This window comes from Triturus cristatus, chromosome 7 (assembly GCF_964204655.1).
Source record: "Triturus cristatus chromosome 7, aTriCri1.1, whole genome shotgun sequence".
Taxonomy (NCBI): domain Eukaryota; kingdom Metazoa; phylum Chordata; class Amphibia; order Caudata; family Salamandridae; genus Triturus; species Triturus cristatus.
The window spans coordinates 365,494,481-365,516,861 of NC_140590.1; the positions used below are offsets into that span (position 1 = coordinate 365,494,481).

General features: G+C 42.0%; 1 protein-coding gene across 1 annotated transcript in view; it reads right to left on the reverse strand.

Annotated features, from left to right (window-relative positions):
* Positions 1–22,381, reverse strand: part of LOC146809688 (myocardin-like) — a 205,302-nt gene that overhangs the window by 57,714 nt on the left and 125,207 nt on the right. The window contains exon 2 of the mRNA XM_085616530.1: positions 2,423–2,488. Within this exon, the coding sequence (XP_085472656.1) occupies positions 2,423–2,488 (66 nt within the window). The remainder of the gene's footprint in view (positions 1–2,422; positions 2,489–22,381) is intronic.

The window sequence follows — 22,381 nt, forward strand, 5'->3', positions numbered from 1 at the left end:
TCATGGCATGCATGTGTCATGCCTCTTCCTGTGTTTAGCCCTCCCGAGGAGCCTGAGAGCAGGGACCAATTACTATATCAATCCACTGGTCACATTTTAGCATCTGTTTTAAGAACAACTTTTTTCATTATTGAAAAGCAATTCTCATGAATGGTCATGTTTTCACTTGCTCTGAGCTCTGCTCTATTTTTGTAAGCAGTGCTGTAATCTTGTTCTTTTCTTGTCACATTTGCTGAGCATTCAAAGACTGAGAACATAACATCTGGGAACCAATGGATCTAAATCATGTGGTTCAAGACTGGGCGACGCTGGGTATGATGTTAGCCAGACGTAACATCGCTAGACATTGGGGAGCACAGGTTACTCCAACACATTGGGAATGGTGTAACAACATGGATGGAGCCATGGTGGGGGAGAAGGCAGTATATACACATAGGAGGTGCCCTAAGAAGTGGAAGCAGGTTTGGGGAAAGTGGGACGATTTTAGGGGGAATATCTGTGACCCAACACCTGACGAGTCAGCAATAGACATTATTGAGTAAAGGAAGCGAAACGATGTTAATCACACAACTATATTGTCAATGCAATGATTGTATAACCCTTCGAAAGAGGCTGTTTGTGATGTGAAGCATATAAGAATATTTAATAATCTGTAACCAAACTGATGTATGTTAACCCAATATATAATAAAAATAATTAAAAATATAAAAAAAGACTGAGAACAAATGTCAGAAGCTTTTTACAGAAGGCACCTGTTCGGTACCCCCACTCCCTCCCTTATTGCTGCTTGTTTTCCTTGCTAATGACTGTAGATTTTCTTTCTTTAATGCAAGACAGCTAAAACCAAAGCTTATCAATAATATAAGGTCCTCGCAAGCTGCTTGAGAATGAGAATAGAAGTTGGACAGCTTGAGGGGAAGAAGAAGTGTCAGTTAATGTTTCCCTCCAAAATAAGGCAGCATTTTTTCACGCTGAATTTGGGGTCATGTAATAGACCCAAAGCTGTTCTCTGGGTTAGGAGAGTTTCACCGCTCAGAGGCAGCCTGTATTATCACGCAAGTTGCCGAGGTGACGGCAGACGGCAAGCGCTGAAGCTGAGGAGCAAAGTGCTGGGAAAGGTGGCTGCGTCCACTGCTGCTGCTGTCTTTCCATTTGACCCGCGTGCCTTGTGAGCGTGCTTCTGCGCCATGAGAGAGAGATGCTAGTGCAACCTGCACCCTGAGTCCGGCCTGGCACATTGCTGGATGCCTTTATGGCCACGGTGTGGGAGAAAGCGGTGGCTCTGAATTTCTATGCGACCTACAGGCCCTCCTAGAAGCCCCCTGGTAGGCAGTGTGGGGTATTGCTTTCTGCGTTCATTTAATTATTTAAAAAAAGGGCTACCAATCCTTGCATAAATTTATAAAGCTCACCGGACGGCCGTGTTGCGACAGTCTTAAGAAGTCTACAGTTTAGGCATTATAACTACATCTAAGTACAAAGGCACAGCCCCTGGTGATAATATCCAGCTGGGTGATCAGCACAAATGTGAAATACTTCTCTCTATCTCATAAGTTGCTCACAGAATCCCAAGGAATCTTGAGGGACATGTGAGACATTGGAATAGAACTCGAATGGTTAAGGTTACCAGATACTCCACGCCATGATGACTATTATCTTCAAACCAGGGTGCACCTTTTCAGGTTATTGATTTCACATTTTAGTTCACTTGGTTTAGCTGAGGTGGAAACAAGTAACACAAACCCCAGAGTGAAATATGTTAAAGGAAAGCTCGGGGTCGGAAGCTAGTAGCCTTGAACACATGGAGTCATGTAGTAACCATAAGGTTGGTAAATTGAGAGGGAAGTTGCTACATAGGCATGCAAAAATAATGTTTGGAAAAGTCAGGAATTCACCTCTTTGAGATTATGTGGTATTGATTAAGCTAATCAAGCCAGTACATAGCCCGCTTAATGTTTCATTTGCTTTTTTTTAATCAATTTATTAATTTAAAAAATGACCTAAGATCCGAGCAAATATCAGACTTAATTTTCTGTCCTGCATAATAACTCTGACGTCCTAGGGCATTTTACTTTTCACCCGCATTGCTGTCACATGTAAACCATGCCTGAGGAATGGAATGTAAACAAACCAACCAAGAAGTAAAGTACATTTGAAACTCTTTAAATGCTATGTGTGTGTATTATATCAATTTTACTTGCATGTATTCAGAAGAGACCTTGTCACAAATCCACACTGCATATTTCCACTACACACAATTCCAATCCAACCCACATATTTCCACCACACACCCACCACATACATCCCCTCCACTCCATAACACATAGCTAAAAACACATTGACATTGACAACACCTATAGCTCTCGAATTGCTGAAACCTATTGGCTTTGCCAATTCTTGTTCAGCCCTTGTGAAGACTCACGTGAAAGGAGGTTCCGCTCATTGAGCTGTTCCTGAGAGCGTCGATGTTGCATTCTGAGTTGGAGCACTAGAAGGAAAGAGAACATAACACTTTAAATGATGATGTATTAAGTGATTCAACCAAAGATTTCATAGCGTTCCATTCCAAGCATTTAAGTCCCAGGACAACAGATATATAGTACTGTTCTGCACGTTGGGCCCCACCCAGCATTGTTGACACCTCTGGGCTACCGTACCTCATTGCGAGTGCTGGCACCGATTGGAAGTAGCTTTAGTTCAGCTATTTGGATTGGCTCTTCCTCTCACAGCGAGATCTCGAAGAAGCTTTGAGCAAAGGTTTCCGATCCTAGGTATGTGACCAGAGGCGATGGTCAATTTAAAAAAATGAATGAATACAATTGGCTATTTAAAGACAACCAGAAATCAGTTAATGTGTGTCAGGTTTGAACCATGCCCTGCCCACTAAGACCCTATTCCTACCACAGTTTGATCGATATTATTAGATTTGAAAAAACAGTCAAGATATGTTGCCATGCAGCTCCAGACGTTCTCTGGTTTGAGTCCAGTACTCTGGAATTCTCTACTAAAGATATCAATGGTATGCGTCCAATCTAACGATTTTTAAGTTTAACGCTATAAGTGCTGCTCTAAGAGACCCCTGTGTAGAGTGTGCAAAAAATAGTATTAATTAAACCTCAATTAAGCATTAAAAAGTGAAGAAGTAATTATTTTGCGTTGTTTGCCCAGTGAGTGGCCACTGTATTAAAATATATATCAATCTTTGCCCTGCACAACACTGTGCTCATCCTGATCCCTAGCAGCTCAGCACCTGAACAAGCAACACAGCAAATCCAATCACCACAAAGCACTCATTATTCAATAATAGAGCCCTGGTAACGTGCATACATTGAACCCAGGTAGAATCTGGACTCTCTAGGAAGTAGGAACCATCATTCCGCAACCTGCTCCGCATCAAAGAGTGGCACCATGACAGCTTGAAATACCGACCAAGCCGTTGTCTATGGGAGAAATTCCCCATACAGGTAAACTACAGGCGCCTTGCGAAGGTCTTCTGTGAGCTATTTCCGAACAAAAATTGAGAGCAAATGCAAGGTGCTTATTTTTGTGTCAGAGCAACTATGACTTAAGGGAGGCGGGCTGCTGACATTCAACACTGAAAAGGGGGCGCACACACAACGTTTACAACATGGGTGATCAGTCCCAAAATAATGAGAATTAATACTTTTTTCTGAAGAGTCATTCCTGCTGCCCTTACTAACACGCCCCCGGTGTAACAGTGGCTCTTCACCAGGTGTTCATTGTCTGCAGAATAGAGAATGCTTGTTCTGCAGGGTATTGTTGCCATGGTAAATCACATGAAAACAGCATTTGTATTATATGTGTTTTGACTCATTTCAGACTCAGTCGCTTGTGTGCCAAGACGTCACGTGGCATCGAATGTTTTTAAAATACAGGACATCCTACTAGAAAGTACGTCTCTCTGAGTGTTATCCGGTTGGCGAGAACCCCCCATGACTTCGTACTCACGGTAACTGTATGTTTTTTATAGAGCTAGTTGATTGATTTTGCATCTATTCCAACAAACAGAACAGTGCATGCCACGGAGAACATCAACAATAAAAGACGTTTATACCAATTCCCTACGGAGTTTACATCCAGGGCAGCTATTGCATCACTCCATCATTATTCCGCCATTCAGCCCAGATCTTCTTATGCTTTTGGGGTCACCCTCTTACTTGAATGATAGATCTGCCTGATTCTCTCACCAGTCAATGGCTGTACGTCATGTCGCAAGCAAAGACGGATCAGCAGAGTTCCAATTGCACGCTAGGTCCCTCTTTGCAAACATGGCTCTCTAAACAGCTTAAGATCCTCCCTAAAGACCCTAAGAATTTCCAGGAGTCGCAACAGTGCAATAAGAGGTTTAGGTCCAATGGGTCTCTCCAAGTTGCCTGAGATGGCGGAGAAGACAGCCGACCAATTGGTCGCAATCACTGGGCATTCCCAAACTACATGAAAGAAGTCTCCTTCTTCGTCTGGGCATCTGAGGCATGTCAAATAGGGACATTTCCTTTCCCCCCACAACCTCAGAGGTGACAGGTTGGTAAAGTGCAAGTACTTTAGTTGTATGGCTCAAGCCATTCTGGAATCCTTCCACTAACACTTGTCTAAGGAACCCACCCATGTCTCTCATTTTCCCACAGTGGTACAAAGAGGTCTGGCCCATCAATGGCTAGAGACTTATAAATGCAGGAGATGCCCCCTTTCTCCAGTGGGCCCATGAGAATTTTAGCCTCCATCACACTTTGCTCAAGAGCTTCCTACAGGAGTTGCCATGAGAGAGTAGGGCATGACGGAGGTGCAGGAACTTATCAAATTGGGATTTGTGGAGCTAGAACTCCATCTGGAGCTTCTAATAAGATTCCATTAGGGACACTTGCAAGATATACCCAAGCTTGAGATAATCATGCAGTCCCACCCACTAAAACCCCACAACCGCACCATCTGCCCAAACCATTGGACCCGCCATAGTGGGATCTCTAGGATAAGTTTGCAGTCCCACCCAGTCAAACGCTGGGCCACTCTGCAGGCTAGAAACACTAATCTAGAGAGTTCCATTAACGTACAGAGGACGGAGGACCCATACATCATGCCTATAACATTATCACAACCTATAAAGGAGAGCTTGGTGTGAAAGGCAGGGTCAACCACTACCACTTTAGCCAATCATTCTGTACCAACCACTGCGAAGCCCAGTAATACAGACACAGATCAGTCATACCCAGCCCCCATCGAAAGCTGACATGTGTGCATTGCCAAAGGCAATGATGTGGAATTGGTTTGCCCAGAGAAACTAACAAATTCTAGCTCGAAGGTTCCAGAACCAGGTCTGCAGTAGTAACAGTGGGAAGTTCGGGAGGACATACAGGATTCGTGGCAAACCCATCATTTTAAATAGGGCCATCCTCTTCAATATATTGAGCAGCAGCTTTGTCCATCTAGCAAGGTGTTGGCCCACTTTAGTGACCAGAGGTTTATGGTTAAGGCACCATGCTAGATTGAGAAAAAGGGAAATGTGGCGACAGATGTATTAAAAGCTAATTCTACGGATTGGAAATCACTCTTGTCAGGACCCTGCTTCCCTGCCTCTGGAGAGAGGCACTAGGAGAGATTTAGACCAGTTTACCTGTAGACCGGAGGCTTATCCATATAGATTCAGTATGTAGGGAACCTACACGCTTGGTGGTTGTTCTAGTGGGGTAATGGCACTCTTAGGCAGTGCGCGGATATCATTGGGTGAAATTAAATATGAAAAGACCGTCCCTTTTACACACAGGAGAATTCACCAGCTGATTACCAGATCAGGTGACCAGCGGCCACAGAAATAGTGGTGGCTTACAGCCACAACCCTACAATAGGGTTTTCACAATAATTAGGAGCTGCATACTTTGAATACTCGCCCTTTATCTCAAAATAGAGATTCTGCTCCTTTGGAAAAACCTTAATTCTCCCACCTGGAGGAAAGGTGAGATTTATGTGAAATCAAGAAATGGAACTATAGTCTCTGGCATTGATGAGACCATTTATATACCTTCCGGACGGAATGACAACCGACAATAAGAATCACAATCATAGGAATTTAGCCCTGAAAAAGTTGCTGTGTACTGCGTGGTAGCGACGAAACTCGTGTTGGCTAGGCTAAGGCTTTGAACGAAGGAACGCACAACAAGGACATTAAATCATGGAACCACACAAAGCATGAATGAAGAGTGTGTCTTCCTCTTTTCTCTCATAATTGTGCTAAATAAGTTTGTTTACTATGAGTGCGTGCAGGGGACTTTTGAGTTCAGTACGTAGAGAAGCCTAGGTCCTGTATAAAAAAAAAACAGCAAAATGTCATCCGCTTTAGGCTTGATGCGATCGTCTGCATCATACACTCAGTAGAACCCCCATCTCAATTACCAAAGCAAATAACAGGGAGGAGAGCAGGAAGCCATCCCTGGTACCCCTCTCTCCAGTAGAGTGCCCCATTTACTCTCACATGCACCCTAGGTTGTGTGTATAACAATAGGGCATAGGAGATGAATGGCAATCCAAATTCCAAGAGACAAAACACCTCCATGAGGAAGTCCCAGTTAAGGGAATCAATAATTATTTGTAATGGATAAGCATAAGTACATTCAGACCTCTGAGTCGGTGATGGTGTGCCAACGCTGCTTGATCTCTCCTTATGCTGTGTCCCATGCTGCAACGGGGGGGTGAAACCACATTGGTCCAGATGAGCCAGTGCTGTGAGAATTTTAAGAAGTCCACTGGCTAATACTCTGCGTAAAGCTTCAATACGCTAGTTATCAGAGAGACAGAGTGATATGAAGAATAGCAATCAGGGGGTCTCCCCACTTTGTTTAGAACAACAATCATGGTTAAGTCCAGGTCCCAAGGGAAGGAACCCTTCTGAATTGCTTCAACAAACACTGAGAGTAAGGGAGGCATAAGAAGTGTGCAGAACTTTTGGTAGTACTCAATAGGGAACCTGTCAGGACATGGGTCTAGCCTGGGCTCATGTCCTTTAGAGTATCCTCCAGCTCTGTGAGCTACAGAGGACATTCCATTTCATGCTGGTCAGGCATGGAGAGAGTTGGCAGGGGCAGGTCTATGATGAGGGGCCTAGAGGACTCCCTCACAGGTCTCGAGCACCTGGCATAGAGAGCTTGGTAGTAACTAGCACAGGTGGATGCAACTGTTTGGGCATCTGTGATGGCTTCTTGACTTAGGTTGAGAACCCCCAGGACCATCCTGGATGATTTATAATGAGTTGTCAGCTAATACAGCAATTTGCTGGATTCATCACTCCACTTGTAAACCTTTCTGGCAGAAGCCATCCAACATAGTTTTCCTTCATTAAGACACAGTTGTCTAAGGGATGCTCGGTGGATGGCTAGCAGCCGGCCCTCCTGGCCATCTGCTTCTACCTCTCCTTCCCATTCATTTTGCAGGATTTGGGCCTCAGACTCAGTTATCATTCACAGTTTCTCCCTATCCTGGTCCTTGAGGAATGATTTAGTAAACCACTTTATGCACTCATTCTGGGCCTCGCACCGGGTACCAGGTCAGTCCACAGATCCCGAGCCAAGGTCCAGGTAGCCCTGTAGCTCCTGCACCAGATATGGTGTGACCTCCCCTTTGAACAAGCACCAAGAATGGAGAGAAAGGAGCCTCCAGATTGGGCAATTCCCTTCTCTTTGGGCCCCTAGGAGTATCATCACCGGGAAGTGATCTGAATTCCTAACGGGAGTATTTGTGCTTCATCCATAGTGAACAAATCTATGGATGATAGAAAGAGGAGGCCAATTTTTGATCAAGATTTGTGGTCTGCTGAGGAGTACGGGTATTCCCAGGTGATTGGGTTGCAGACACACCACTCATCGCAGAGGCCCAGGCTCATCACTCATTAAAACAATCTTGTTTCCTTTTCCCCATTTGCCATCCCTGCACACGAGAGGTCCATCTGAGGGGACAGCACCCCGTTAAAGTTCCCTCCTTTGATTGTGACTCTGTGTGAAAGCGCGAGTATACAGGATTTGATCATCTCTAGCATGACTCCAGACAGTTGCAAGGGGGACATATACACTAATCAGGTCATACGTCTGTTCCTCAAGTACCCCCCTCCAGTGTACAGTAATTGTTTTTGAGGGTTGTTTTAGCTATGGATCAACATTGGGTCTAAATGTATTTCTGGAATTTGGATTTTGCTTGTTTTGAATAGTTTGGCTAGAACTGTGGTAATCATCACACGACTGGGTCATTACTAGGACTTGCCATGTAAACATTAAATATACGACATGAAAGTGGCACCCTTTGTATTATTCCACATAAAACCAACTCTGAATCGGATCAAAAGACTTCTGTTTGTACTTTTGCTACTGATCATACAAAAACATTTTAGCTAAGTCAGAGGTGGACTTCTAGCTTTGGCCACTAGGGCCGAAATTTCTCAGGCGCCTTATAGTGCACAGTCCTGAAGGCCACAAGCAAGTCAAGAAGTACCAAGAGGGAATCTTGTCCCTAAAAAGATGGTCCCATACATCGACCGCACAGGTTTGGTGCTTTGACTTGGACAATATCTTCACTAAAATAAGGGAGAGACACTTATTGCCCACATAAATAGTTAAAGGTGTTTTTTTAAATTACTTTAGAGGTACCTATGTAACTGGGTATAACCGGGGGCAGTGTTTATTAATTATGCAGGGAGTGCCCACGTGGTACCCCCGCACCCTGGGGACCGCCACCTCTTCCAGGGCAAACAATTTTTTAAGCAGTGTTTTCACCAGAACGTCCTTTTAACAAATCCTGAAATGATTTGCTGATAGGTAAGTGTACAATGGCCGTATACAGATGCAAATGTGCCTTGAGCAACAAGGCGGGCACAGGATCAGAGACGGGCAGGTAGGTCTGCAGACACCCAACCAGAGTCCACTAGCAACAGATAGCATAAGAATCTATGCAGGGGGCGAAGGCACAAACTCCAGGAATGTACATGGAACACTGGGTCACACTCTGTTGCGTCTCACACAGTCGGGCACATCAATCCCTAGGTATACTTGTGAGTCTTCAAACTTTTTACTTCCCCCCCCCCCCCCCGGCCCATCCCACCCGTTTCAAATCCCCCCCCCTCCCCCCCCCCCCCCCCCCCCGCTCTATTTTCTCCCAACAGAGTGCCTGGAGAACATGTAAAATTGACTTGCTCCACCGTCTGTAATAAAGGAGGCTCTGATGAGTCGTCACTTCCGTTTCAACATCAGGATTAGTCAACACATCAGTTTCAGAATAAGGATTTGATTTCAGCCAAGCCCCACCCTGGTCTGAGCCAGACTCCATCCGGACTCAGTGACGTCAGGTATGTGCTGGTCACTGGATATGCAGAGCCGAAGGCTTTTCTTTCAGTCTTTCCCGAGGGAAGCATTAGATTTCATTTTTAATATCGAAATAATTTAACTGAACATAAAGTCATAATATTTGCAAACCCGAATATTGTGTTCATGTTATTAAAAATATGAATCACAAAAAAACATGCTCGTTTGATAAAACATCCTTACACTCGCAAAAATGTGCACTTAACTTTAGGGGTCTTAAAGTTTAATTGTAAAAATATATTTCTAAATATTACATCACATTAATATATATGTTGTTGTTTGCATAACTGGTTTAATAAAAGTAATATTTTAAACAAAACACAATGTTCCTACAGAAATGTGTTTTCTGTGTCTCACTAAATCGATTAAGTTACAACTATCCAGCCCCTCACCCTGCTCAGATGAAAAGAAGGATCTAAGATGGGCCAGGGTCAGTTTCACGGATAATAAGAACCCTAGCAGTGCAAGGTCCCTGCTCTATCCAGCCCCTCACCCTGCTCAGATGAAAAGAAGGATCTAAGATGGGCCAGGGTCAGTTTCACGGATAATAAGAACCCTAGCAGTGTAAGGTCCCTGCTCTTGTCAGACCCGTGCCCTGCTCAGAACAGTCCTAGTCGCAACCAGCCTCCAGGGCCAGTCACTCGTACTGTAATTAAAGCTCTGCAGATATTTCAGTATCATGCCACGAATAACACAAATCCCAGGAGGTGCACTCTGAGATGAATTATGGAAATTATGTGGCAATATTCACGCTTCCTAGGCCCTCTAAATCTTGCCCTCCACACATGGGCTGTCTGTAAGATTAGATTCTCAGTCCCAAATATCTCTTGTAGTCCCACGCCAGGTGTATGTTTCTCACGTAGTCACTTTTTATGTTGCCTCCTAGTGCTTGTAGTAATACATTTATAAAAAAGGAAGTGAACAACTATAGGAGCCTGAATGCAGCAAAAATATTCAGGACTTGTTGAACGGCTCACACAACGGGTGTTGGGCAACTTGATATGGCTGCATTCTCAGTAGAAAATAACCTAATATGATTTATTGAGCCATGTATAATATGTCACTCATTCGACAGCCCTCCCCCTCGACTCACCCCTGTCAAGAGGTCTCACTCATATTAATGTCCCCAGCTGGAGAGCCCTAGGGTCCTGGGGAACCAGTGACTGGTGACTTGGTGCCCAGCTGAGGTACTTGACCTCTTTACCAGAGCCTTGAAAAATGTGGTTACTCGGCACTCTAGCAGCTGATGGAGAGAAGCGAGGCTGCAGCCGTCAAACCATCAGCAGGCAGAGCACAGTCAGGGGACATTTCCATCAGGATCCCTCTAAGGCAGAGGTCTTCAAACTTTGTTGCGCTGAGCCCCCCTAAGCTAAATATTTTCAAGTCAGGCCCCCCTCCAAAGCTTTATGGCAAGGACAGGAAAAGCTGAAGAAGCAGGGCTGAGCGCACAGGTTTGAGCATGTGGCACCATTTCAGGGGTACTTTTTCTGCAGCTCATAACCCACAGTAATGTGAAACTAAGAGTAAATGGTTGAAACAAAAACAGAAATTGACCAACAAACACTACTCCCCATAGTTGGGGGAATTGTGAGCCCCTCACACTCCTGGTCCCCAGTACAACACCAAATGCTTCACTAATGATATATGCATTCCTTAGTAGCAGGCGGTCACATGTACCTCCTTCACCTCTTTCGCCCCTTTCCCCACCGTGCCTGACCATCACTCCAGCCTTGACACAAGCTCTCTATACCTTTCAGAAAAAATAGCTCCCACACGGTGTCCCTTCTGCAGCAAGGGTTCCCTATGCACTAATGCTAGCAAGGAATATGAGCCCTGATGTCTCTTTTGCAAAGACACCCATGTGCTACCCATGAAACGAACCCTTGATGCAAAGTAATACAAGGCAGCATGTAGTAAGACTTTCTGTTACTTTGGGAAACTATCCGATGCACATCCTGACTTGCTTTGGATAGTAAATCCCAAGAAAACACTTTGCATCAGGTTTGCATCCCAAAAGTAACACAAACCTGTTTCAAAGCATTAGTAAATCTTGTCCCTACAGTGGCGCTGCGCAGCCTTGTATTACATTTGGGTACAATCCAGTGCAAATTGTGATTTGCACTGGATTGTTAATCCCAATACACTTTGCGTTAGGTTTGTTTAAAAAAAGTAACACAAACTTTAGGCAAAGTCTTTGTAAATCTGAGCCTAAATCATTGTTGCAGCCTGTCTTAAGCTGTGTGTAGTACAATTTTTAAATAATAACACTCACAGTGCTTCCTGCCAAAAACAGGGACCCTGTAGCATTATAAAACAAAATCACTATTCCACACAGCACCAAGCAGGATTTAATTCTGACTCTCTCACACACACAAACATCTGCAGCAATTACATTAACCAACTGAGATTTAATCCTTAATGAGTGCTTTTCCCACTAATTAATTTGTGTGTGTATTATTTTAAATGCAGATAACATAAAGTTGAAAAAAAAACCAGCTACTGAATATTTTTTTGTTCTTTGTAGGCCTGTAATTGACCCTGGCAACACACAGACTGACCTCTGCCCCATGCCAATTAAAATCACAGTTCCCATGCTTTTTTTATAGCCCTTTGGCTGCGTGTAAATGAAGATAGCCTTGTAACGGGACAAATTAATTAATAAGTTCGCGCTTCCAGGCCATCTTCATTTACACCTCTTTTCTGAGACATTTGCGCCCCCCTGAGAATGCCGCCACAGACCCCCCAGGGGGGCGCGCCCCACAGTTTGAAGATGTCTGCTCTAAGGCTTCCTCACAGTAGAGGGCGTTAGGGCGTGTCTGTAAGGACTGCTTCACCCCAGTCAAAGGGTACACAATCAACGAGTCACAATTTAATAAGAAAAATTTGGCAAAGACATTCAGCCATGCTTTGCCAGTGCTTAGTCGCTGCCCGTATTTGCTTTGAAAATGTTTGTAGAATTACAGCACAAGTAATAGCAATGTTAATAATGAAAGGCGGCCATCTTGGATTATGTTGTCGACCTCCAAGATGTCCTCAACGTCACATCTAGACACAACGTGGTGGCCCTTAAGGAACAATTTAACAATAATTATACAAAACAACATTATGCTGTTCCCATTTGGCCACCACTTTGCCTATAGATATAACGTAATGTACATCTTGGGAGTGGCAGATAGTCGGGAGTAGGGTCAGCGGAAGAGAGAGAGCCTGGGTATGGAGAAGAGTAAGACACTGAGCGTCAGAAGTGCTCGGTGTTGCAAGAGCACAATAGGAAGTGAAGAGAGTGATTGAAGGAGAGGTGGAGCGAAGGTATTTTATTTTTAAATTATAAGAAGAATGTGCGGAGGGGATAGTATATAAGGGTGACTGAGAAGGGGTTAGAGAAGATGACAGCAAGAGAGAGAGAGAGGAAGTAGTACTCCCATTAAGAGCTAAAGCACAAATGCAATCGAGGTCTGCAAAATGAAACATAGTTCCCTGACCTAAGCAGTAGAAGGATACACTCAACCCGTCAAAAAGCAAAGAGAAATTCAAATGTTCCAGGGGCGGGACAATAAAAAAATGAAGAAAATGCAATTGAATCAGGAGCAAAAAATTAAACCAGAAAGAAATTGATCAAGATCAATGGACAGACTCAAGAGCAATTAATGTATATGACAAAGACTGCGGTCCATAGAGCCTGCACCTAACCTGTGTTCCCAAAATGCAATTCACACAAGTATTTAAAAGTGTGTGCACACACTACAAGCACCTGCTGCCAAGGTGCATGTACCAAACAGGTTTCAAGTAACAACATGAAGCGTAGCGGTGCACCACATCAATAACCAAAGGTGGATAAGAGGAGGAAACACCACAATCAAACAAATAAACATTATGAGGCTCTTGTCTTTATTTTCTTTTCTTAAAAAGCATCACGCATATGCAGTCAAGATAGCGAATGCGTTTTGTCAATAACAATGGACTTCTTCAGGGCAAGCGGACGAGCCCTAGTGGGTTTCACACCGAATAGAATGCCTATCAGGACTTAGTGGCCTGACCTTTCCTCATTATTATTATCCCACTTGGGGACTATTCTTGCTTTGCATATCCACTCTAGTAGTGGGAGCCTGGACCACAAGGAAAGATATAGTTTGTGATCCATACGGAAAGTGAATATCGATGAAGCATAATATTGGGGCTTTTTAAATTCCACTTTGCGACGCAGCCACTTGGTTGAGTACCGTATGAGACTATATTTGCCCTGAAGAAGTCCATTGTTATGGACAAAAACGCATTGGCTGTCTTCACTGCATATGTGTGATGCCTTTTGGAAAATAATATAAAGACAAGAACTGGATAATGTTTATTTGTTTGACTGGGGTGTTTTCTCCTCTTATCCATTTTTTGTTATTGATGTGGTGTACCGCTATGCTCCATATTGCCACTTATGTATATGTTAAAGTATTAGTTAAGATGCTGTCTGCAGTGATACTCTAAGCAGACTAGAAATCATTAACAATATCAGTACCACATTTTTTCAATGCAGTTCTTTTAATTCAAACTCAAAAGAGCTGCATTGCTGCAGAACAAAATCACATTAGTGTTTCTACTAAAAAGTAGGCAGATTGTTTAAGAAATAAAAAAAAAGCAAAGAGCCACAAAAAAGCTGTGAAAAAAATTGTAACAGACGAGCAGATTGCGAAGAATCAGTATCCTGTAGGTACCCAAAATAAAGAGAGCGAAGTGAGGGCTTAACCCACAAAAATACCCACATTTCCCCCCACACACATAAAAGAAGGCACCATATCAGCTAAGATATAGAACTGTCCTGCTGTCTCTCTAGTGGTGGTGCACAATCAGGCTATCTAGTGCACATTGGTACAAGGTTATTGTGTCATTTCTAGCATAGGTTTTGTGCTGAAACAATACTGCTCCAGTACAAACTACTACCCATAGGCAATCTTTAAAACGTTTCCCACTTTGAATGTGTGATGTACAGTGCAAAACACATGCCGAGTGGGAAAAGCTTGAAGAAATAAAAGCATTTTTCCTTTTTACATCTGCCTCAATGAGGCATTATTTCGTGGTGCAAAATCCTGTCAAGTATTGTTGGTAAATATGAATTTGCATCAATATACATGAGTAGTTGCATGTTAACACCCATGTCCCACCCATGGAAACACTCTCATGATAAGTGACAAAAATCGTTGTTTTCAGGCAACTTTTCAGCACAAAAACGTGTTTTGCAAAGAAAAGGATATTCAAAAAAGCCATTTTGCATGGTTGGCATAATTTTTTGCAAAGCAAACCTGGCACAAAATGTTAATAAACCTGTCCATAGTGTTTTTTGTTCAATTGATGAAAGTAATTTAAGCTAATTAAAAGCTAATTAAAGTTTTCAGCTCTGCAAACATTGTTTACTGTTTGTATGAGTATTGCTCTCCTTGAAAGAACAAAGCGTACACAAATTAATTCATTATGGAGAGAAAATATGGAAATGGACAGACTGCACAAACTGTGTGAACCAAAGATATTACAGTGCTTCATAAGTTAGGACTTTGGTGTAACTCTACATGGGGAGCTTTCCCACCCACTGGGGACACAGATGAACTTGGTTCAATGCACCAGCAATGAAAGTGAAAGACAAGTTATTGTAGCCCCGCAAGACACTATGCAATGTGTAACTGACAGAGAAGTATTGCTTTTGGGTTACTAACATTCCCATAAAGGGATCAGGGGCCCAGTGGTAACAGCAACAAACCTTATTTAGTTATTCACATTATCACACACACTGTACTAAGAAGAATGAACACTTTTACGTAAAAAGTATTCATTACTACAGAAACAATCTGTTTCTGAGTACATCTAAAACAACAAAAGAGAATATTATAAAAACAGCAACATGACACATTTTAAATAATGGTAACAAAATGAGCATTTCCAGCATTGCTAAAATCTCGTTATCTAGAACCTGACACCCTAACGCCTACTTCTATGTGCTATTATTGAGAGCATGCAAGGCAGAGAAGTTTGCAGTATAGAGTTTCTTAGGGGGGGAAACGAACTGCGTACCTTGCTGAAAGCAAATGCTGTCTTTTATCAGTGGAGGCATCAAGACAGTGTTCCCCGCAACGGGCAAACACCCTCTGCAGTAGCAGTCAGACAATCATTCTCCGGGACTGGGCTTTATCAACTTCAGGCTTCAGGCAAGTTGTAGCATCTGCGAAGTGTGAAGTGTGATGGCCGGTGGTGAGACCACCTATGGCACAATCTCAGGTGATAACCTGGGCGGAGGACTTCTCCTGCCAAGTGGTCAAGTGGCTGTCCTTATTTACTAAATCTTACCAGAAATTGGAATTTCTGACATAAGTTTAGGAATGTTTATCATAGATTATGTGCATCAAGGTAGGCTTCCCAGACATTTCCTTATGAACAGATAAGGTGAAAGGAAGTCAATTCAGAACACAATATTTTGGTATATGTCTATATGTGTTCTTATTTAACCTTGACATGGTAGATATTTGACCCAAACGAATGTCGCATTAAAAAGGATATCTATGTCATTAATGGGAGAACTTGACGCTATCACAATTCCTGGAAAGATAAAGTCTAGCGACATCTATGTCCAAAGTTAAACGTGACAATGATCCTGCATAAATCAGGGAATTTGGCAATGTTCATTGCATAAGTTAAGGAAGATGGAGTCCACCATGGACTAAGATGGAGGTGGGGACTCCATAAAAGGGAGTCGGACCTTAGGGACTTTACGCTATCCCCAGCATGTGCATCTGAATGTGACATCACGGGGCATGTCTAACCAGTTGGGATTTAACTATTGTGTAGGTAAATCCATGCTCTCAAATTATCATCATCCACAAACATTTGGAATAAAATATGCATCTAAATAATGTATGCACATAGTCCCTTTTTATTTACACTTTAAGGCACATAGCAGCTCTGATTACAATAGGAACAATTAGTAAATTCTTTTAATTTAAAATTTTAAAAGAATGTACTAATTGTTAGAACAAATAAAATAATTTACAAATTGTTCCTATTAGAACAATAAAAATAATTTACTAATTGGTCCTATTAGAATCAGAGCTGATATGTGCCTTAATGTGAACAAGTGTAAATAGAAAAGGGACTGTGTACCACATAATAGGATTTAATTTGTTGTGTCCTTTTGTTAATTTCTTTATATTGATTCCTCCACATCACTGTCCTTGTATAGTTTGATGCTTCCTTGCCCAGATGTTGAAGGAGGATTAGGGCAAACCCCGCTGTTATATTATCTTAAATAATGTGTGCGGTACACTCGAAGCATAAAACAAAGGAAATTAATATAATGTAGATATACAAGATAAATAAAAACATATGTGATAGTATGCAGTTCACTAAGCAAAGCATTACCGATAATCAGTGATAACATGAATATATATCATAAACTATCTAAAGAGTTGATGCATACTGCCGAATAAACATACCAGTGATATTATGAAAATAGGCCAGATTAGAAAACATGAGGTATAAAAAGCAAAGATTAAAAAGGTCTATTAAAAAAGAAAATCAAAAAGGTTTTCTTTTCAGTCCATTGTTTTTACAGGCTTTTGTGATATATATGGGACATGCATATCATGATTCGTTGGTTGACTTATGGTTTTGAGTTCACTTCTCATCAGAAGACATGTTGACATACGGCTAGTCTTTGCGGAATCCATACAGAGAATAGGGACCAACAATTGGTTGCTACTCTGAGGCAATCAATGTTGGTTGCGGCTCTTCTCCAGAGGGCTTGAAGGATAATAATGAGTCAAGCCATTCTTCAAGGTCTGCGTGGAAAAGAGCCACTGGTGATACTGCTGTGTCATAAGGGACAGGTGGATTGCTTGGTATTGTTTCTGGTGCTCATGTAGAGGATGAATGTTTTTTTCCATATCAGGATAAGCCACTGGAGGCTAATCCAGATGTAAGTGTAAGATTATGTCAGTCAGACAGTTTATGCATCAGAACACAGGTTTTACTTGTGCAGCATTAAATTTGCATTCATTTTGCAAAATGTGTGCATCAAGGGCTTGCTGAGTTCAGATAGCCAAGCAAGTCCCATGTAGTCTCTGCAGCTTTGTTCAGCTGAATACATGTACTCCATGCTGTTGATTTCTTTGTTAGAGCAGAAGACAGAAGATAGTACCAATTAGCAGTATGATGATCTGCAATCATCCAAAAAGACTAGACCAGATCCAATCTTCTTAAAAAATGCACACAAGTTGTTAGAGGTGAAGTAAAATATCCTTTGCACGATATCTGCAAAATGCGTCGGGTAATGTGTTCGCAGCAGCTTCTGAATTCCTGAAGTGGTTCTGGCTGGCAGATTATTAATTCAACTGTGAAAGTCAAAGGGACTTCTTTTTGTAGGAGGACAATAGTTTGATCAACTTGATAAAAATGTATAGATTTCATTCTTATACTAGGCCAAGGTATATTCCTAATGGCATTTCGTTGTAGAGGATACAAGGTCCTCTCACAACACTGTATCGTTTCTGAAACGGTTATCAAATACTGCTAGACAGGCACTAACTCACAGCAGGTAACATTTGTTAAGAACAAATGAGAGTCGTTGCTCAAAAGAACATGATGAATGGGAATAAAGGCAAGGGGGTAAACAGATAGGATACATCTTAACCCTGGCATTAAAGCACTACACATTCTGTGTAAATGCATGGTGTTACACAAAAGGGAGTGTCCAAGAGGATTTCTGCAACTTGCTGTACTGATATACACAGGGTCATCCTCCCTTTCATTTAAACAGATGTGGGTGAAAGGACATTTACAGGAATGGAACAGTTATGAATTGTGCATAGTTTCATACCAACCAATACATTTATATTTTTGACAATGATGAAAATGAAAGGTTGTTATGGATAAGGAAATAATATCATGTAATAACGAGATAATTGGAGACATGTCACTAAACATAAATGTTGCATCTTCAACTTATTCTATACTAACAAAGTGTGTGTGGACTCTTCTTTAGCCATTGTTTTTTGACTGAGTGTCAAATTATATGGTTCTGATAGGGTTGTTTCAACAATAAGTAAATACTAAGGCACCAACCCTGATCTGACTGTTTGACTAATTCAGTTGTATAATTGTTCTTAACCGACTCTGCCCTTGTTGTAACAAATTCAGATCTCGTTCCATGCGGTCTAAGGGTAAGAACAAAATGTGACTTAACAAGTACACTCTTTTAAAGAGCGTGTGCGCTTCATTATCAATGACTTTAAAACCTGCTTGCATGTTTTCCTCATCTATTTGCCTAATTCTTTCTGCAGCTTCTTTTTTCAGAATATATATTCAATTCATTTAGCAAATATTCCAGTGGCAAGAATCTTTTATTTCTTTGAGGACGTGGTCCCAGAAGGAAGTCAGAAAAATAAGTTTTCAATAATGGAAGAAAAATGTTCTTTCGCAGCTGAGAGACAAGAATGTTCGAACCATCATTGGCATAACTTGCCTACACTGTATCTGGTAACCAACTATAGGTATTTGTGTATTGTAATGTGTATCAGGATGATTAAGTTTGGGTCCATGAGTGTTGGAAAGAAAACAAGTTGCTAATTGTTGAACATTGGCAAATTGACTTTGGGATAGAAGGCTTCTTTAGACCCTTCATTGTTCTGAATCCCAGACAGGTAGTCAGCTGGATAGTTCTATTCAGAAAGATTATTTCTTTTGGTATTATATGGGCTTAAAAAAGGCTTCTTTGCCTTGAACCTAACAGAATTGTGTTCCCCAAATACTATTTCATAAACAACTGCTTTCAAATACTCATGTCCTTCAGTATTCAGGTTTTGACAAAACTTAGTAGAGTAAATCATCTTGTTGGTAGTTATTTGATTTTTTCAGGAGCTGCTGTGGCTTCGGTGTAATATAAAAGGTTGAAGGATGTGACCTGTCAGTACTTTGAAAGTAAATGAATTTCTTTAGGAATTCAGAATGGCTCTCCAGAAGCGGAGCCTCACAATGTTCTATTGTGTGTAATTATGAACTTCTCTAGGATAGCTAGTCCTATTATGAAGTAATGACCATAGTGATGATAGCAATACATTTCTTTGTAGTTTGCTGCATTCAAATAAGGGTCTTCATTATTCAAAGTAGCATATGCCTGTAAATCAGACATCATTTTTTAACAGTGTTGATGTCCCAATCATCTGAAAAAGAACTGGGTATTATAACATCATTTATTTAAACTTTTATCACCTAAGGCAATTGTAATGTCTCAGTGGGTACCATAATCTGATTTGGAACCTTTTCCCAGGCTATGCACTTGGGCACAGGATAAACTGTAATGTTTGCAGCGTAGAGGCTTCATCGGGCTCTGTGAGATGAGAAATGAGGCTGCAGTTCACAAATCACAGGGGATGCAATTGTCCTGGCAGGGACAAAGTGTCAGTTGAGTAGCAGTAGCATGATGAATATCATTGACAACCACATGATGAGAAGAAAAGTGATCCAGGCATCGGACTACAGTGAAATTGAATACTTGTCACAAAACCATTGACAAGCACGCAACAGTCCCTGGTGCTGAGTTACTGTAGAAGGGGTTGAAAAATCTCCTGGGAAGCATCCAGAGTCATATTCATTGTCATTGGTCTTGCAAGGTTCTCGAAAGATTAAAGGTTCAAATGAAGTAGCATCGGATGGAATTTCATAGTAATTACATTGGACAGTACCCACTGTCATATCAGCAGCAGGAGCTGTGCTTGTTGGACTCACTGTTCTGCATGGAGTGTTAAGCTCAAATATCCATGGCTGGGAACTCGAGCTAGGAAAATATGCATGGCTGTGAATTCAAGTTAGGAATGTAACTGCTTTGTTCAGGGGGTGGAGTAGTCCGAATGGGGAGTGGCTGGGAGGCTGTACTCTGAATCCTTCTTGGTGTCTGTGGCAGCCGGCTAGAGAAGACTCGCCTCTTAGTGTTTTTTAACGTGGTTGGAAGACACCTGTCTGTTTCTTCTTGATCCAGTCAAAGTTGGCAGGATAACAGTTCTGTTATCTTTTACCCCAGGAACAGTGATGGATGGTCTGTAGGATGGTTCAAAGGCCTTCTTGTCTTGGGTTTTCTCCCTAATTAAGGCCACAATTTGGGGCACCGACCAGTCTGAAGCAGTAATAACCTTCTCTTCATAGGTGGCAGCTTCCAAAGGGTTTGTGTTAGACAGCTCGTCTCTGACTTCTTGGATACTCTGTAAAACATTCACAAGTTTCTCGAAGGCAAATTTATCTTTATCCACCACCTTCCCAGAATTATCTAAGCCCTGCACATACATAGGAACTCCGAAGAGAACCTTGTATGGAATGCTTCCTCCCAGTACTCGTCTAGGCAAGTTATTCAATGCACTCTAAACTCCATATAGATTATGATACCAACCTAGACCTGAACTTAACATCCTAGTAGTCAAAGCTTGTTTAGTCATGCCACTGGCTCTTTCTCAACAGCGCCATCTGATTCAGCTTTGAACGGGTTGCTGAATTGCAGACAAACTCCCAGAGCATACATTGAAACCCTGTGAGCCTTAGAGGCAAATGTCGGACCGTTATCTAAATGAAATGAATGAACTGCCCCCATTGACACTAGGCACTGCAAATCTTTTACAACTGCTGAAGCGTAGCATTTCTCTGTGGTCAAACCTATCGGAATAGAGAACCTGAATCAATGGCTACCAATATGTATTTATATCGGTTAGTGGAATTTAAAGGACCGATGTTGTCCAAATACATCACCCAGAAGGGGATATTTGAGATCATTAGGGGGAGCAGGCGAGGGTCTTGTAACAGTGAAGAATTTAGTCTGGTAACAAATATCATGTTGTCTAACATAGTCCTTAGTTTGTTTATATAAATTAGGCCACCAGTATTGTTGCTGTAGCATTGCTACAGTTGCATTTATTCCTGCATGTGCAGCAGAGGCCAGCCCCTCATGTGCTTCCTTGATTCATTATAATCTAGACAGACTATTAGGTATTACTCTGTCTTCCACTCTTGATATTGTAACTACCAGAATGTTATCTGAATCAAGGATGTGTGAGTATTTGGGAGGAATATTGCAGGAGGTTTCCCAATTTTCTTGACTGCTTTTATGGCTGTTAAAATATCTGTGTCAATCTTCGTTTGAGATCTGATTAAGACTTCAACTCGGACACTCTGAATTGTAGCTTTTGTCTCCTGGCCAGCTGCAAAGTTCCCTTTAGAGTGAATACCACTATGCTGATGGCCCAAAGTGAGCCTCACATGGACCAATGGAAGCTTGTCCTATAAGACAGCCACCTTTCCCCAAAGTTGTTTATTTTTTATAGGTTTTCCCTTTGAATCCTTGAACCCATTCAACCGCCAATGTTGCAGATCAATATTGCAACCTTGCACACAGAGAGCTGAGTCAGACACAATTAGTGTGGGAAATAATGAGTCAGTGGTTTGCAATGCAAGTAGCAGGGCATGTCATTCTGCATGTTGTGCAGTACTGTCACCTAAGTATTTGGTGTGGGTGCATTGTGGGATGAATCCACCATCTTTACCCTAACCATGCACTGCTGCGCTGGCTGCAGAGTACTTACATTTGGTTCTTACCACAGTATGGGCTGAGCCATTTGTGTAAAAGATGCTCTGGTAAGAACCCACAGGTAAAATGCCCGGAATAGAACTAGTATATTGTTTATATTGGAGAAAAGCTTGTGTACGAAGAGCGAGGTCAAACTGAAACTTTACATCTACTGCATTTTAAGAAGAGGCCCACTGTACCCATCTTGGATGCAGAGCATGAGCATTAGAAATGCTTGCCTTTGTGGCTGCCTCTAGCACTAGAATGGAAGAAACAATAATGCTATATTTTCACTGTACCGAAGGGTGCTATTTCAAGATAGCTGATTGTATAGTCATCAGGATTTTTTCAATAGATTCAAATTGTGCTTCAGCCAGGGTGTACAAATGAGACTTGTAGGCAATGGGGACTTCATTGTAAGTCACATAGGTGTACCCATAGTGACTGG